The sequence below is a fragment of the Orcinus orca genome, chromosome 5 (genome assembly GCF_937001465.1).
Source record: "Orcinus orca chromosome 5, mOrcOrc1.1, whole genome shotgun sequence".
Taxonomy (NCBI): Eukaryota; Metazoa; Chordata; class Mammalia; order Artiodactyla; family Delphinidae; genus Orcinus; species Orcinus orca.
In genome coordinates, this window is record NC_064563.1 from 143,137,248 (window position 1) to 143,155,274 (window position 18,027).

An 18,027-nucleotide genomic window follows, 5' to 3' on the forward strand; every position below is an offset into this window, starting at 1 on the left:
AAGAAATGATTAAGCATATAATAAACATGTATTTTAAAGAAAACGGCTACAAGAATATGGAATGAGTGCTATGTAACACCTATCTATGTAAGCACCATGGAACACAAATGAGAGAATAAATCTAACTAGATTGGTCAGAGGAAGTGTAACATAAAAGACAAAAGGGGACTTCCCTGGTGGCGTAGTGGTTAAGAATCTACCTTCCAATGCAGGGGACACGGGTTTGAGCCCTCGTCGGGGAACCAGGATCCCACATGCCACGGGGCAACTGGGCCATGTGCCACAACTACGGAGCCCGTGCGCCACCACTAGAGAGAAGCCTGCATGCCGCAATGAAGATCCCACATGCCACAACTAAGACCCAACGCAGCCAAATAAATAAAATAAATAAATGACAAAATGGAATACAGGCTAAGACCCTCCACACTTCATTTGAATTTACTAACAGACATGTTGCATTTCATCAAGTTAATTAGCCAAGATTAGAACACTAAAACAAATATATCCATCAATTTTTACACACAGAAAACACTGCCTTTCAAGATTTGAAATAAGTAAAACTTTAAATGAGAAAAGAATATTTCCACCATGAGGGAAAATACAAGAAAAGTTCTCTCCATGAAGAGAGGGTGACAACAAGAAAAATAAATAGTTCTCAGTCTCACTTAAAAATTTTTATTCAAGTTTTTACAATGGTATTCCTATTTTGCCTAATAAAATAATTATTCATGGGCGAATACCATTTCAAATGTTCTTCACTGCCATTCTTTCATTATTATTTACTTTCACACTAAGATGCTTCTAAATATCCAGATGTAACATTTTTAAATAACTGTAAAGATTTGTTTGTGAACAAGGATTATCAGATTTCTAGTATGTATTCTTTCCATTCTCTACCACAGATCATTCCACAAAAATATTAATATCAAATTTATTTTGAAATCCAATACAACTGTTTGAGCCACAGCAGAGAATGGGTTAATTTCTCCTACTATTACTAAAAATAAAGCAGACATGAAGATCTAAAATGTGTAACATTTCTCAGAAAAACTCCTAAGAATATTGATATGCCTACTCTAGACCAAGCAGTGCTGGAAATTTTCATATGATTTAAAATTGCCAACAATACTTAAAGGCAGGTAGTCTCAGTTCCCAGATGATGAAACAGATTAATAAATATTAAATGATGTTGTCAAAATTATATAGCTATAAACAGTGTAAATGGTATTTGAGCAAAGGTCTGACTCCAAAACACATATTCTTTCTACCACCTGTACTGCCTCCCAAAATATACAAACCAAAAAAGCAATGTATTTGAAATTTGTAATATTTATCTTGCAAAGTACTAAACTTATCTCAAAGATGCTAAAGATACGTTTTTGAGACTTTGGAGGTTGAGGGAGGGGGACAGTTAGACAAACTTGCCTTCAATGCCATTTTACAAACCAAAATTTCAGCATACAAAAAGAAAAATTTTCACTCCCACTGGAGCCCAATTTTTTTAAACCTAAATAAAGTGTGTTTGTTTGCTTTTTTCACCAGACGTAGCTGTGTCTTCTTAAAAATTCCAAAAATCCTACCTTCAAAAAGTAGAATTTTCTGAAAATTTTCACATTTGATATACTTGAGTTATTTTTATATATTTTTTGAAATAGTAGGCGGGGATTTCCCTGGTGGCACAGTGGTTAAGAATCCGCCTGCCAACACAGGGGACACGAGTTTGAGCCCTGGTCCAGGAAGATCCCACATGCCGCAGAGCAACTAAGCCCATGCACCACAACTACTGAGACTGTGCTCTAGAGCCTGCGAGCCACAACTACTGAAGCCCATGTGCCTAGAGCCCGTGCTCCACAACAAGAGAAGCCACTGCAATGAGAAGCCCGTGCACCGCAACAGAGTAGCCTCTGCTCACCGCAACTAGAGAAAGCCCGCGCGCAGCAACGAAGACCCAACGCAGCCAAAAATTAATTAATTCTTAAAAAAAAAAGAATATACGAGGTTTAAGTATTTAACTGTCAGATGTGCAGGAGGGAGCCATTCACTTAGATCGTAGCTCTTCTAATAGGAGGTGGCTCCAGTCCCCTGAACAAAGCGATCAACCAACCAGAGAGAGAGAGAGAGAGAGAGAGAGAGAGAGAGAGAGAGAGAGAGAGAGAGAGAGAGAGAGAGAGAGAGAGAGAGGGAGAGATCAAGTACTTAGGATGCACCTACTTAGAAACAAACCATCTCAACTTACCCTGAGATTCTTGTAGCCATATCCAGTAAGATGCTTCTCCATTCTAACTGCTCAAATCTCCAAATCCGTGCTGTTCCATCTCTGCTACCACTTAAAAACCTTAAAAGAAAAGAAGATCTTCTACTCACATACGTGCTACCAAGGGCTACAGTTAATATTTCAAGTGAAAAAATTTTTATTGTAGCTATCTTGACTGCAGGTAAATCTATAGGTGTTTATTCCAAAAGACACGGAATTTAGCGCGTATCTAAACAGAGAAAATCTGGTTTGCTATGATTTGCCTAGCCCTATTAAGTAAAGCACATTTCAAACTCAATCACTAGCTTCTCGAATAGATTGAGTTTTGAAAAGACAATGTACAATAAGTATTTGGAGGGGGGGTGGGGGGGGAGAAGGACAATTAAAGATGTATGGAAGATGGGCTTCCCTGGTGGCGCAGTGGTTGAGAGTCTGCCTGCTGATGCAGGGGACACGGGTTCGTGCCCCGGTCTGGGAAGATCCCACATGCTGTGGAGCGGCTAGGCCTGTGAGCCATGGCTGCTGAGCCTGTGCATCCGGAGGCCCGCGTACCACACACACACACAAAAAAAATGTATGGAAGAAACAGTAAGACCAAAAGCACCATTATAAGCATTTTAACTCTAAACTCAAATTAATTCATGCTAGCCATGTGTAAAAATAAATCAATCATTTAATAAAGTTAAGTGTTAAAAAATCACAGTTTAGGAAAGGTACCTGAAAAGACACTGGGGACCATAAAGGATATAATTTAAGTGATAATTCTGTTGCACTACATCACAGTGATTGATTAGAAAAGATTTTCTTTTAACTACTCAAATATAACAAATGTCTTTATCCTTACACCTAATTTTCCTATAAATCAAACATTTAGCCAGCAGTGAGATAAAGAAAAACTACTTTTGGTCATAGGAGGCTGCAGAAACTACAATTCTAAAAACTTACATTTAATTGTTTCCTCCCTGCCCCAGACACTTTTCCTTCAATTATTACATTTACTAACAAGTACCTGCAATATGATATATACCTACAAAGTGATATATTAGTTATACTAATAGGAAGCATAGTATATTTACCTAAAAACACACTCACAAATACAAACACGGTGGGGGGTGGGGGTGGGGTGGGATGAATTGAGAGATTGGGATTGACATGTATACACTGATGTGTATAAAATGGATGGCTAATAAGAACCTGCTGTATAAAAAAAATTAAATTAAAAAATTTAAAAAAACAAACACACACACACACTTACTTACCGATCACCATTGTTACAAAATTGGATACTATCAACTTTATCCTAAAGAGGGGAAAAAACCAAACACAAAAGTAATCATCTACATAGTCTGTACACAAAGAAAACCCACTCAGTTTTACAGCCAGAAGCATATTTGGTTTAAAGCTAGAGATATGCACTTATGCTGCTTAACCCTGCCATTCAAACATATATTGTACGTTTAAGTGCAAAGAATCTAACTACGAACCTAATAAGACTAAGATACAGCTCTTGTCTCAAAGACAGACACATGTGGTAAAAAGAAGCCTACTTCTAAAATTAAAGCAGTATTTGCAATTAATTACATCTGTATAAAAATTGACCTGTAGATAGTGATCAAAATAAAAGGTTTAAATAGCTGAAAACAAGGCATATTCACTTCGATGATTATGTGCAAAAAATAATAATAATAATTTCTTTTAAAGTGTTTTTTTTAATCAAATAACTTCACAGAACTTCCTACAGGAGAAAAGATGACCTGACCGCTAACCAGCACTCCAGAATACTGAGAGTTATCTATCTTAGTACACATTGATAAAACAGCATTCTAATTTCATGAGTTTGGTTTAGATAAATAGACCCAATTCAAACCTAATCACCCAGATTAATTATCATAATCAAGAGTTTGGACTTAAAGCTGAAATAACCACTGCAAAGTATTTGGCACCATAAGGTGCTGAGTTTGTCAATATCATGTTTCACCTCCAATTCCCCCTAAATTTAAGTTAAAATTAAAATCAGTAACAATTTCCCTTAGCAATATGAGGCTATGTACCAACAGGAATATTAACAATCTACAGAATTTTAAAACGTGAATACTTACAGTGTGACTTTCAAGTTCTGCAATTTTTTCAGGTGCTTCAAAACCCAAAAAATACATTCTGATTACATGATCAGTACTACCTGTGGCTAAAAACATACCACCTGAAATAAAAATTTTAAGGTTTAAAAAATCCAGTTTGTAACAAATATCTTAACCAAATTTCTATATTAAATTAAGCAAGCTCTCTATGCCAAAACTAAATTTCTCTCAATAAATCTGTTTTCTAATTCATTATATAAAGAACTTTTAAAATTAATGCAGTGTAATGCTGTGACTTTTAGGAAGAAATATATATTTGGTCTTCATCCCTTTTCTGGCAGAACTCCTCAAACCCTTAGAATGTCCTAAGTGAAGTGATACTGGTGTCTTGATTTCATCAAACCCATTTCAAACACAACAGAGTTTATGTTAATGAGGTGACTTTTGGAAAGCATCTATGGATGGGAGCTAACTGCTAGGGGAACCAACCATGTGATAAGAGAGCTGGGAGAGAGCTAAATCAACAGTGACGACCAATGATTTAACCAACTGTGCCTATGTAATGAAGCCTCCATAAAAAACTCAAAAGGGCAAGGTTCAGGGCTTCTCTGGTGGCGCAGTGGTTGAGAGTCCGCCTGCCGATGCAGGGGACACGGGTTCGTGCCCTGGTCTGGGAAGATCCCACATGCCGCGGAGCGGCTGGGCCCGTGAGCCATGGCCACTGAGCCTGCGCGTCCGGAGCCTGTGCTCTGCGACGGGAGAGGCCACAACAGTGAGAGGCCCGCGTACCGCAAAAAAAAGGGCAAGGTTCAGAGAGATTCCAGGTTGATGGACAGGTGGAGATCAGAGAAGAATAGCACACCCAGAGAGTGCCCCTTCCCATGTACTTTATCCTATGCATCTCTTCCATCTGGCTATTCCTGAATTATATCCTTTTATAATAAAACGAAAATCTAGTGAGTAAAATGTTTGAGTTTTGTCAGCTGCTCTAGCAAATTAATCAAACCCAAGGAGGAAGTTGTGGGAATCTCTGCTCTATATACCCCATCAGTCAGAAGCACAGGTGACAACCTGGTCTGAGGCTGGGGGTAGGTGGGGCATCTTGTAGGACTGAGCCCTTAACCTGTGGGATCTCACACTATTCTCTAGGTAGGTAGTGTCAGAATTGAGTTGAATTATAGGACACCTAACTAGTGTCGGAGAATTGTTTGGTGGTGCTGGGGTGGGGGGGGAGGGCAGGAAGCACACATCAAATGAGGCTTAATTTTTAAAAGTTAATTCAGACTGGAAATGTTCACTATCTCCTTCTGCTGTATTAGTTGTGACAATGACTTTAAGATGCTGCAGCTCTGAAAATGCATGAAAAGGGGCTCTGCTTTCCGAACAGCTTTACACACCTAAACCTAGCTTTGGAATATAAAGTTCACTTGTTCAAATTTTCAGACTTCTATGGGGAAAGATCTTTGACCTCTCCCAAAAAGAAAGGTTTCACACAAGTCCACTGTACAAGAAAATGGAGAATAATTTCACAAGATGTGTGGAAAACAAATTTAAACTACCAAAAACATGCAGTTCAGTTAAAAGAACCACATTCTTGGTTTATCATACACACAGGGCACATGGCACAAGAACTGCTCATATGGACACTTTAAGCCTCCTTTCTGCCAGCTCTCTCTCATAATGTGGTCATTCAAAATGCTAAAATAAAACTAAGAAAAAAACACTAAAGTTATCTTACCAACACTAAAAGAAGAACAAAGCATTTGAACGCCTGGTCTAGGCTTTTCAGTGAACTTCAGGGGACGTGGACTTGAAAAGAAAAATACATTAGTTTAGCACATTAACATGGTTTAAAATATTGGTTTTAATCTAGCATATTTAAATGTTATAATCTTATTTCTAGTACCTCACAGTATACCAAATATTTCCGCATATGCTGTTATAGCTGGATGGATTTCAGAGAACTGTCCAATCCCCAAACTTATACAGAACATAGTATACAGAAAGAGCAAGTCTACTAACCCCCGTTCTGTAACTTAGGTGACTAAAGCTCAGACAGTGTGAGAGAATCCATTATCGAGGCCGCAGAGTAGGATGTAGAACCACCGGGTGATAGCATGATAGCATGGTCCAACAGAAAGGGCATGCGAGCCACACGTGTAACTTTAAATTTTTAGTAGCCACATCATTAAGTATAAAGATAAAACTAGGGTTTTTTAGTAGCCACATTATAAGTAAAAAGATAAAATTAGTTTTACTTCATTTAAACCAATATATCCAAAATATCACATCAATGTTAATAAAATTTTATTGAGAACTTTAGGTTCTTTCATATTAAATCTTTTAAATCTTCCAGATCATACTAGACACTAATAATACATCTCAATTTGAACAGTTTTCATCAAAAATACTTGATCTGTACTCAGATTTCATAAAACTTATAGATGAAAAACTAAATTCACATATTCAAGTTGTTTGAAATACGTTTAAAAGTTTTGTAATAACTGAATCGTATCAGTTAAATTTAAATTAATAATTCGATTCCTCAATTGCACTAGCCACACCCGAAGTGCTCAATAGAGACATGTGGCTAGCGGGTAACACACTGGGCAGTGCAGGGCTATGATCCAGGTCTGATACTTAAAGGATCCTTCCTAAATTTCTGCCCATGTAATTATACTTTTCTAACATTTTTCAAAATGTTCACATATATACTATCACTTTTTCTTTTTCAAAAAAATGTGCCCACTAAGACAGCATGGCTATGCTCCTTTTACATATCCAACTATCTAAATCGTACAGTGTAAACAGTAGTCAATATGGCACATATGCTGTATATAACAAAAATTAAATTCAAAAGTAAAAAGGGAACCACAATACACAATTTCTCTTTATAATCAGATTTCATTTCACTAGACTAAACTGTAACAACATTAAAAAAGAAAACTTATTACACAATTAAAGTCACTTACCTGAATTTCAGGGATTCTAAATCCCACTGCCAAAAACAAACTGTCCCATCAGCACCAGTAGAGACCATGTATCTTTGAGAGCCTTTGGCCATTGGGCTAAACTAAAAAGGAATAACATTTGCAATTCAGTTTCCTGAGCTGCTACTGAAGTTAACAGTTTTTCAAAGTTAACTTCAACTAACACTTGAAGTAAAACACAAGAAATCCAAAACATAGGTAATATTATTGCAGTGAAAACTCATAACCTGTAAAAAATGAAGTCTATCTCTAATTTGTAAATGTAATGTGATCTCAATAAATGATTCTTTTCAAAACTAACAAGAACAGTCAGAAAACTTTTACAAAGAGAAAGTAAAGATCTAGTCCTATCAATGTGAAACCGACCACAAAGCCAATTAATTAAAACTATGGGGCACAGTAGGTACACAATGACAGAATGACCAATGGAAAAATGTGAAGTCCAAACTGGACGCTAATACACAAGACTTAAGATAAAGGAGCCATCTCAATCAGTTGAGGAAACAATGGATCGTAAATGCATAAATGGTAAAGGGACAACTGTGCAACAACCTGGGGAAATGGATCCATTCTTCAGACTGTAAAGCAGGATAAATTCCAAGTGATCAACATTTTAAATATTTAAATAACAAAACCATAAAAGTATTATAAGAAAACACAAAAATTATATCGTAACTTTGGAACAGGGCTAACATTTGTGCTACACAAACAAGCTAGAGAAAGCAAGATCAATTTGGTCCAGAGACATCCTGGACCAAAGGCAGCTTTTAAGGCAGCTTAAAAGACAGCTTAAAAGACAGAAAAATATAAGGAAAACAAGAAAAACGCACTAGGCAAAGGAATAAGATGAACAAAAGTACAAAAGTGAGAGGGAATGTGATATGTGATAGTTAACAGAAAGATCTATAAGACTAAGTGTTCATTTTGGAAGTGGTATGGAAATGGGTTAAATGGATAGAAAATCTGGACCCAATAACACCAAGTTAAGAGGTTAACTGTAGTTCTCAAGTAAAACACTGAAGGCAACCCAAAGATCTGTCTGACAGCAGTATATAATATTGGTTGAAAAGGAACAGATAAGATAAAGAACCAAGAATCAATCCAATTGATCCAAGAACCTTAACTGGATGGCAGTACCCCCTACCTTCATGAAAGAAGCAACACAACTTGCTGACTCATGAGACATTCAAGATAAAGGAACTTATGCAAAAGGAAGACCAGTATTGCCATTAAGAGGAAAGGAAGTGTTGGGAAGAAATGGGTTGGTTTTGTTTTTCCGTATGAGTTACATACTTACTTATCATTACAACATGCCAGAGAGATATAGTTTATTATCTCTGTTTCATGCTTTTTCCCAAAGTTATATACATTTTGTAAGAGAGATAAGATTTGAACCTATGACTTCTTCAGTGAAGCTTCTTCTAAGCTCCTTCTCTTCGAATATATGAAATCAAGGGTTTTTTAAGTGATTATTTACATCTAAGTAGATATGTTTCAGAATATGGACTAACAATGAGTTTTAGAGAATATCCCATTAAAAGTAATAACTGAAATTATATTAACAATTGGATAATTCTTGTTAATTAAAACAAGGTAAAATTTGTAACCTTGCAAACACAGAGTAAAGAATTTTAATTAAAGTTAGTTAGAACACAGGTGACTTAATATGACAGATACACAAGACGTTTGTTGCTCTCTATTTTGTCTCACTGATGTCTTTGTCTAGCCCTGGGTTGACACTATACTGTTTATAACATCTTTTAAAGCATTTTTAAATATCTAGTATCGCAAAAAGTTGAGGGTTTTTTTTGAGGGATTGGGTGGGTGGTTGGCTATTTGTGCTTATCTTTCTCTTTCTAAATGAACTTGATAACATGCCAAGTTCCACTAAAACAAAGCAACTGGGATTTCAAATGTAAATACACTGACTTTACACCATGATCTGGAGATGTGACAGCTTTACAACATTGAATCTCCTGATTCAGGAGCATGGTAGAAATTTTCACTTATTTAGACTATTCCCTCCCCACCACCCAAGGTTCTGCCATTATTTTTAAGACCTTTCCCCGTCTCCTGGTAAGTTTACTCCTATGTGAAGCTTTTGTTGCTATTATGAATTATGTACTTTTTTCATTATATTTGCAAACTGATTATTGATGGTTTATAAGAAAGTTTTGGTTTTAGGACATGGGTCCTATATCTAAATGTTTTACTAAGCTCTCAGCAGTTCTAATAGGTTTTATAGAATTCACCAGGTAAATCCTCTTAAGTTTGCATTTTAAGAGATTTTTTTTTTTAGTACCCAACAGGCATTTTTAACTTTTGAAGCCTTCCTTTTACTGTTTCTAAGTAACAACATTTCCTCAAATGCAGTATCGCTGACATATAGCCATGTTTTATTAACCAACCTCAAAGCTACTCATCGATGACTGTAACATGCATCTCTAAATAAAGGAAACAGTAAGAACTGCAATTTCTCAAAGTCCCTTTTGGCTTTGTGATTCTGTACTGCAATCTCACATGTCTACTTCCAAAGTCAAAACAGTTTTCCTGAAATCACACATCCTGAGTAACTGTCTAGTATGTAACATGTGCCTGAGAGCATAATAACTTCTACTTTTACAACTTATTCAGTGACAAAATAAGCAGTCTTTAATATATGTTGATCCTCTATTTTGCTATTAAAGAATGCAGTATTTAAAGGTAGTAAGCCGTCCTACTGTTAAAATGCAAATCTTTCCTGTGTGCTCACATGTGCATTCTAGACAGAGCTATTAGCATGGGGGAGTGGAGGAGGGGGTAAAATTCACACAACGTTAAATTCACCACTTTAACCATTTTAAAATGTATAATTAAGTGGCATTTGGTACATTCACAATACTCTGCAGCCATTATCACTATCTAGTCCCACAACTACTGTAAGATTAAACTGAAATCTGTCAAGGCATTTTCCATTGATTCTCTTGGCTTTTTCAAGTAGGTAATCAAACTGTTTGAAAAATGAGAATTTGGGGGACTTCCCTGGCAGTCCAGGGGTTAGGACTCCATGCTTTCACTGCAGGGGGCAGGGGTTAGATCCCTGGTCAGGGAATTAAGATCCCACATGCCACACGGCACGGCCAAAAAAAAGAAAATGAGAATTTTTTTCTCCTTCTTTCCAATATTTATACATTTTTGTTTTTTCTTGCTTAGTAGTACTTGCTAATGTTGAACACTTGCAGTGATAGTATAGCGTTTGTTCATTTTCCCCAAATGTCGCTTTGCAATCTTTCAAATCTGCATAAAAGCTGCAAGAATAGTACAATGAACACTCACATACCAGTCACCAAGATTCACCAATCGTTAATATTTTGCCACACTTGCCCCCGGCTACTGGATGGACTTGAACCATCTGAATCTAAGTTGCAGACATCATGACACTTCAACCCTAAAATCCTCAGCATGTATCTCCTAAGAACAATGATATTCTCCTACATAATACATTTATTAGACTCAAGACATTTAATATACAATTAATATTGAAATTTCCCCCAATTTCTCAGATGTCCATTATAGGTTTTCTTTTTTTTTTCCTCTCTTAAAGACAGGATCCAAATCACATATTTATATTTGTCACAGTTTTTACTTCCCTTATAAAATAGTTCTCCCACCTTTTGTCTTTTTGAAACTAAGCTTTTGAAGGATATAGATTGCTTTCATAAACTGTTAATTTGCATTTGTCTGACTGCTTCCTCATGTGATTCAGGTTAAACATTTCTGACAGAAATACTAACAGGTAGAGAAAGAATTTTAACTACAGATTCAATGCATTTTATAGTTACAGGTCTATTCAGATTTTATTTCTTTCTGTGCCAGTCTTAGAATAATTCACTTTTTCAAATTTTCCATATAAAACTTTTAAAATATACTTTTTAGTGTCTGAAGGGTCTATAGTGATTCCCTTTTTCAAATATGATAATATTTATGGTATTTCTATTTTGATCCTAGATTAATCTCAGTCTTACACCATTTTTAGTATTTCATTCAAAGAACTTCTGGCTTTGTTGATACTCTTTACTGTTATGATTATTTTTTCCATCCTTAATTGTTTCCTGTTCTTTTTCTAACTTTCTGAGAAATACATCTAATCACTGAATTTCAGCCTTTTCTTTAATATATGCATTGAGGGCTATAAACTTCCCTTTCAGCACTGCTTCAGCTGGGTATTAATTATCTACTGTTGTATAACAAACTATCCCAAAACTTAGCTACTGGAAACAACAGTAAATATTCATTATTTCACAGTCTCTAAGGGTCAAGAATTCAGAACAGCTTAGCAGGGTGGTTCTGGCTCAGGGTCTCCTGAGGTTGAAGTCAAGATGTCAGCCCAGGCTTAAATGAGGATGGAGGACATGCTTCCAGAAAGGCCAACTCACACGGCTAAGGTAGGAGACTCCAATTATTCACCATGAAGACCTTTCCATAGGGCTGTCTGAGTGCCCTGTCGACATGACACAGCAGGCATCCCTCAAGACAAGTGAGTCAAGAGAATAAGACAGATGTTTCCATTCACGTCAAGAGAATAAGACAGTGCCTCCCACTGTCTTATAACCTTTCACAATCAAGCAATGGAAGTCACCCTACATCACTTTCCCAGTATCCTATAGGTTACACAGGTCAACCCTATTCAACAAGGAGACTACCAATGGGTAACAGCATGAGGAGGGAAGAATCACTGGGCACCATCTTGGTGGCTGGCTACCAAACTCTATATCCCACAAGTTATAATATTTTCATTATTAATCAGTTCAAAATATTCTCAAATTTTTATTGTGATTTCATCTTTGATGCATGGGTTACATAAAAGTGTATTGCTTAATTTATAAAAGTGAGGATTATTCTATTAATTCTGGCTGCTAGTTAATTTCCAGCTTAATAGCACTACTGGAGAATATACTTAAGATTATTTTCAGTATTTTCAAATTTATTGAGAACTTAGTTTAAGGGTTGGAATGTGGACAATATTTATATAATAATCCACTTAAGACTGAAAAGAAATGATGTGAATATAATATGCAGTGTTCTAATGTATCATACAGATCAAGCTTATTATTTACATTGTTCAAATCTATATTCTTAATGACACAGATTGTTCTTCCAACTACTGAGAGAGCCAGAGATGTGCTTATTGCCCATTAATATTATGGAGGTCTATTTTTCCCCATATGTTCTATTTTTGCTTAATGTATTTTGAGGCTGTGTTACTGAACACATACAAATTCAGAACTCTTCTTCCTGCCTAATGAAACATTTAATCATTATAAATTGTCCCTCTTTATCTCTAAAATTGGTATTTGCCTTAATGCCTTTTTATCTAATAATATTAGTATGTTATACCAGCCTTCTTATGGTTAATTTTTGGATAATTGTTTCCATCCTTTACTTTTTTTTACATCCAGACTCCCTATACCCTTATATTGAAGGTGAGGTTTGTTTTTCAATTATGTCTGAAATCTTTCTCTCTTATCCGGACCATTTAATGCATTTACAAGTAATCTATGATTACAATGCCATTTAATGATATCCTAGTTTCATCTCAGTACTTTTCCTACACTTCTTTTTCTTTCCTTTCTTGCTTTATTATTATTCCATATTTCCCCCTCTATTAAGCTTAGTAGTTATATATTCTCTTGCTAGTCTTTTAATTATTTTAGAGATTATGAAATGCAAAGATCTAACAAATACTAAAGTTACCTCCTCCCTATATACAAGCTATTACTACTGTTAGTTTAATTCCATACATAATTTAAAACCCTAAGACATTACATGTGTTGCACGGAGTCAATGTTTATTTCCATTTGCTCACACACATTGTTTTTTTAATTCTTCATTCTTTCTTATTCCAAGCCTGGGATCACATTCCTTCTCTGCCTAATAGATACTATTTCGAATTCCCTTTAGTGCTGTTCCATCACTAAGAAACTCTCCATTTGTCTGAAAATGTGTTTATTGTAGTTCAATGGTTATTTTCAGTAGGTTCAGAATTCAAGACTGGCAGTCATTTCCTATTAACACTTTAAGAAGAGTACTCCTTTGTCTATCAACTTCCACTGCTTCTACTGAGAAGCTAGCCGTCAGTTTTATTCCTTCTTTATTTTCCCCTCTGGTTACTTAAGATTTCACTTTGTCTTCGGTTTTAAAGCTTTTACCGTAATGTTTAGTATGTCTGTATATTTATTCTGCCCAGGATCCTTAGTGTTTCTTCAATCTGTGGCTTTATTTCTTTAGCATATTTTGCAAAATTCTCAGCTATTATCACTACAAACAAAGCTTTTGCTTCATTCTCTCCTCTTCTTCAGGAATTCCAATTACACATATGGTATATATGTATGTATACACATGTGGAATCTTTTCAGCATTTCCTGTCTATTTCTTAATCTCTTTCAGTACATTCCAAACTCTTCCCTCTGTGCTTCCATCTATTTATTTTCTTCTAACCTCATTTCCAGCTCATTAATTCTCTCTTTGATTTCTTCAGTTGCATCTAATACACTGTTAAAACCATCCACTGAATTATTAAATTCAGTTATATATTTCAATTCTAGAATTTCCTTTTTACTAACTTCTAGTTCTCTGATGAAATTTGCATATTTATTATGAATTTATTATGCATACATACTTCCAAGATATATCCTCCCCAACCCTACAAGTCTGTCAAAATTTCAGCTAAGCTTCTCAGCCACCTCCTGTGAAACTGGCATATGCCTTCAAACTCAAGTTCCTCTCCCTGGGCTTTCCTTATTTCCTGTATCTTGGTCCCATAATTTCTCATTCTATTAGTACTTCAGATACTTTTGTCACCCTCATCCAGCTTTTCTATAGTTGCCAGCTCGGCATTATGTCTTTTACTCCTGAAGAATGTTCACTTGATCCTCTTAGATAGACAAAAGGTTCTACCTCTAACCCAGTTAAGTCTAATACTAACATTTTTGAGAATGTAAATTATATTAAGTGACACTGTATACTGCTACCCATGAGAAAGGTGTGTGCTAAAATACTGAAAGTGATTATTTCTAGATGGTAAGATTATGGAAGTCTTTAATTTTATTTGCTATTAACTACTGTCTAATTTTTTTGCAAACCATATTACTTACATACCATTTTTTAATAAATAAAAAGAAAACCTTTACTAAAATTTAAAATGGTTTATACATGCCAGTAACAACAAGGCAAAGAACATGAAAAAGATTAATAACTAAAATCATGCATTTGCTTGACTTTGAACTTCAGAGTAACCACTAGCAAGCACAGATAAGCCTTCTGAAGTATAAAAACCTATCACCACCCAAGTAGAGTTTTTTGATATATTCAGTAGGTAGTAAACACATGTGGGCCCCCATTACCAAAAGAATGGGGCTTTCAGTGAAGTCCAGAGCTCCACTTTCACACTGAAGAATTCCCTAATGGTTTTAAGACAGACACCCTCAAAAAGTATTATAAATGTTCTTATTTGCTGTTATGTTGCCTATAAGTTCATACCAAATAACAAAATGAAAAAAATTTTTTTAACCTCTAGAACATAGCTAGGATTTGAATTAATTTTTAACCTATGAAATCCTCTAGAGAACAATATACTCCTTGCCAAAAAATAAACAGGCAAATCAAAAATTTTGCTTACATTTTCAAAGTAAAACACAACCCCAATTAGAGTTGTCATCCTTCAAAAATAAGTCTGCAGTCTTTATTCTTCAAGAATATTGGCCACAGGAGTTGAGAAAAGTCACTTTTATCACAGAACTTCACACCAAATCTACTTATAGACCACTTAACATATACCCTAGGTAAATTCACATATGAAAATGAAACCACTCTGCTTGTCTTACTCAAACTCAAATCAGAAGCACCAACATGTCTTAAAAGGCCTTACAAATCATTATCTACTAACAAAACGTAATTTTCAAAAAAAAAAAAAATGACTGAGTAGCACCATTCTCAGTACTAATGGATCTAAGACGACTGCAGAGTCCACCAGACGTTCGATGCCTGGAAGAACATACCTCAAGGTAACCAAGCCTCTCGATCAATGATCCTGAAAGTGTAGTCCCTAAGGGGGAGCAGGGCTTCCCTGGTGGCGCAGTGGTTAAGAATCCGCCTGCCAATGCAGGGGACACGGGGTCGAGCCCTGGCCTGGGAAGATCCCACATGCCACGGAGCAACTAAGCCTGTGCACCACAACTACTGAGCCTGCGCTCTAGAGCCTGCATGCCACAACTACTGAAACCCGTGCACCTAGAGCCCGTGCTCTGCAACAAGAGAAACCACCGCAATGAGAAGCCCACGCACCGCAACAAAGAGCAGACCCCGCTCGCCGCAACTAGAGAAAGCCTGCACACAACAACAAAGACCCAACACAGCTAAAATTAAATAAATGAATAAATAAATAATAAAATAAAAGATACAATGAAATAAAATTTTTAAAATAATAATAATATATAAAGGAGAAGCAGAAGCAGCACTCGAGAACTTGTTATGAAGGCAAATTCTCAGGCCCCGCCTCCAACATTCTGAATCAAACAAAATTTCTGGCACTGGGGCCTAGAGATCTGTGTTTTTTTGTCTTTTTTGTTTTTATATAAATTTATTTATCTATATTTGTTTTTATTTTTGGCTGCGTTGGGTCTTCATTGCTGCATGCGGGCTTTCTCTAGTTGCCGTGAGCAGGGGGCTACTCTTCGTTGCGGTGCGCAGGCTTCTCATTGTTGTGGCTTTTCATTGTCGTGGCTTCTCTTGTTGCAGAGCACGGGCTCCAGAGCGCAGGCTCAGTAGTTGTGGTGCACGGGCTTAGTTGCTCCGCGGCATGTGGGATCTTCCCGGACCAGGGATCAAACCATGTCCCCTGCATTGGCAGGCGGATTCTTAACCACTGTGCCACCAGGAAAGCCCCGCAATCTGTGTTTTAAACAAGGCCTCCAAGTGATTCTCATGCACATTAAATAAAACTACTGCTCTGGATTCAACAACCAACTTACAAGAAATACAAAGAAACATGTTATCTACTCCACAAGGAAGCAAATGGTACCCAAACTGTGGGAACTCTATAGATAAACCCAACTTCCTCAACAAAGAAACTGCGAGTGGTTATAAAAAAAAAATTGGACAACACTGTGCAATTGTTTTAAAATTCTTTTAATCTATAGCAATTGTAAGGTACAGGCTTTGTCTGATTCCTAATTCAAACAAACTAAACAAAATAATGTTATTTACGAAACAACTGGAAATTTGAACATCAACAAACAAGTGTGATGATAATGTTTCTAATAAAACACAGTATGTCTTTTAGGAAGACATACTGAAGTTTTTTACAGAAGAAATGATATGAAATCTAGGATTTGCTTTGGGTACAAGGTGAAATGGCTGAAGAAGAATTGGCCTGAGGTGATGGGCACATAGGGGTTCATCATACTATTCTGTCTACTGTGTATGTGGTTCAAAATTAACATCCCCCATGAAGGAAAAAAATTAATATATTTCAGCAAATTTAATCCACTCATCAAAATCCACAAGTCTTAAATTGATGATTTTTCTCCTTTAACACCATGAGTGTGTAATGACACTCATTCAGTTCAACTATAAACCTTAGGGAAACAATAAGTCATCCATCAAGCCTTCATATACAGCTCTTAACTGCATTACATATTTGTTACATCACCCTTCTAAGATTCATGGAACTATGATTAATTATATTTCTCTTCATTACTAAATTTAAAATAGAGCATATAACTACTAAGCATCTTACTATTTCTCATCTCCAAAGAAAAAGAGTTTTAAAGGAAAAGGAGATAATACACAAATGTGAACACTAAAGCTGGTTTACCTGTAAAGATGTAATCGACCCCGTGTGTCCTTGGAGCACAGCAACTGGAGCACAAGTTCTCAAGCACCACACTCTAATTATTTTATCACAGCTCCCTGCAGCAATCATTGTATTCTCATAGTTTACTGCCATATCTGAGATTTCTGCAGAATGACCTCTTAATGTGGATAATAGGCGGCCATTGTGTGTTGACCAAATCTTCACCAAACAATCGTCTGAACCCTGAGAAAAAATACACCCAAAAATAAAATGTTAATACAGCAAGGCTTTTTTATCATTTAAAGAAATACCATTTACATGTCACTCAAATTAAGTGTCTATAACTCCTCCTCTTTCCAACTGCAGAACATTCTGCAAATTATGAATCTTACACCCAACAACACTTACAATAGTTTTTTCTGACAGCCAAGAACACTTATAATAGTCTTTTCTTCAAATCAAATAATAAAGATACCTTGAAGTTTTCATTTCTATGGCTTAGACTTATTATAAATACTATTTTCCCCAAATTCTCTGCCATGGAATAAGTCCAACTAAAAGTTCATGGCTCACCCATTTCAATTAACAATGGTTAAACGTTCGTTTAGCTCACATCAAGCTAAATAATTTGACAAATGTTAGTTAAGACTGATCTATGTTTCACAAGTTGATTAAGTGGCAATTCCAAAAACAAAAAATAATGGGACTAGAACACTCATTTTAAATAACTAAGCAACAGAGTCTCAAATTTATAGTACCAGCAAACATCCATCCATTCAGCAAATATTTGAGTATCTACTGAGTCTCAACAACTGAAAAATGAAATTTAAACTTCTTACCCACCTTAATTTTCCCTTAAAACATTAAAATGGT

General features: G+C 36.0%; 1 protein-coding gene across 1 annotated transcript in view; it reads right to left on the bottom strand.

The window, feature by feature from the left end:
• BRWD1 (bromodomain and WD repeat domain containing 1) overlaps positions 1–18,027 on the bottom strand; it is a 126,165-nt gene that overhangs the window by 79,312 nt on the left and 28,826 nt on the right. The window contains exons 8-13 of the mRNA XM_004264567.4: positions 17,176–17,397; positions 7,305–7,405; positions 6,071–6,141; positions 4,354–4,454; positions 3,514–3,554; positions 2,237–2,335 (exon numbers count right to left, since the gene is read on the bottom strand). Coding sequence (XP_004264615.1) covers positions 2,237–2,335; positions 3,514–3,554; positions 4,354–4,454; positions 6,071–6,141; positions 7,305–7,405; positions 17,176–17,397 — 635 coding nt within the window. The remainder of the gene's footprint in view (positions 1–2,236; positions 2,336–3,513; positions 3,555–4,353; positions 4,455–6,070; positions 6,142–7,304; positions 7,406–17,175; positions 17,398–18,027) is intronic.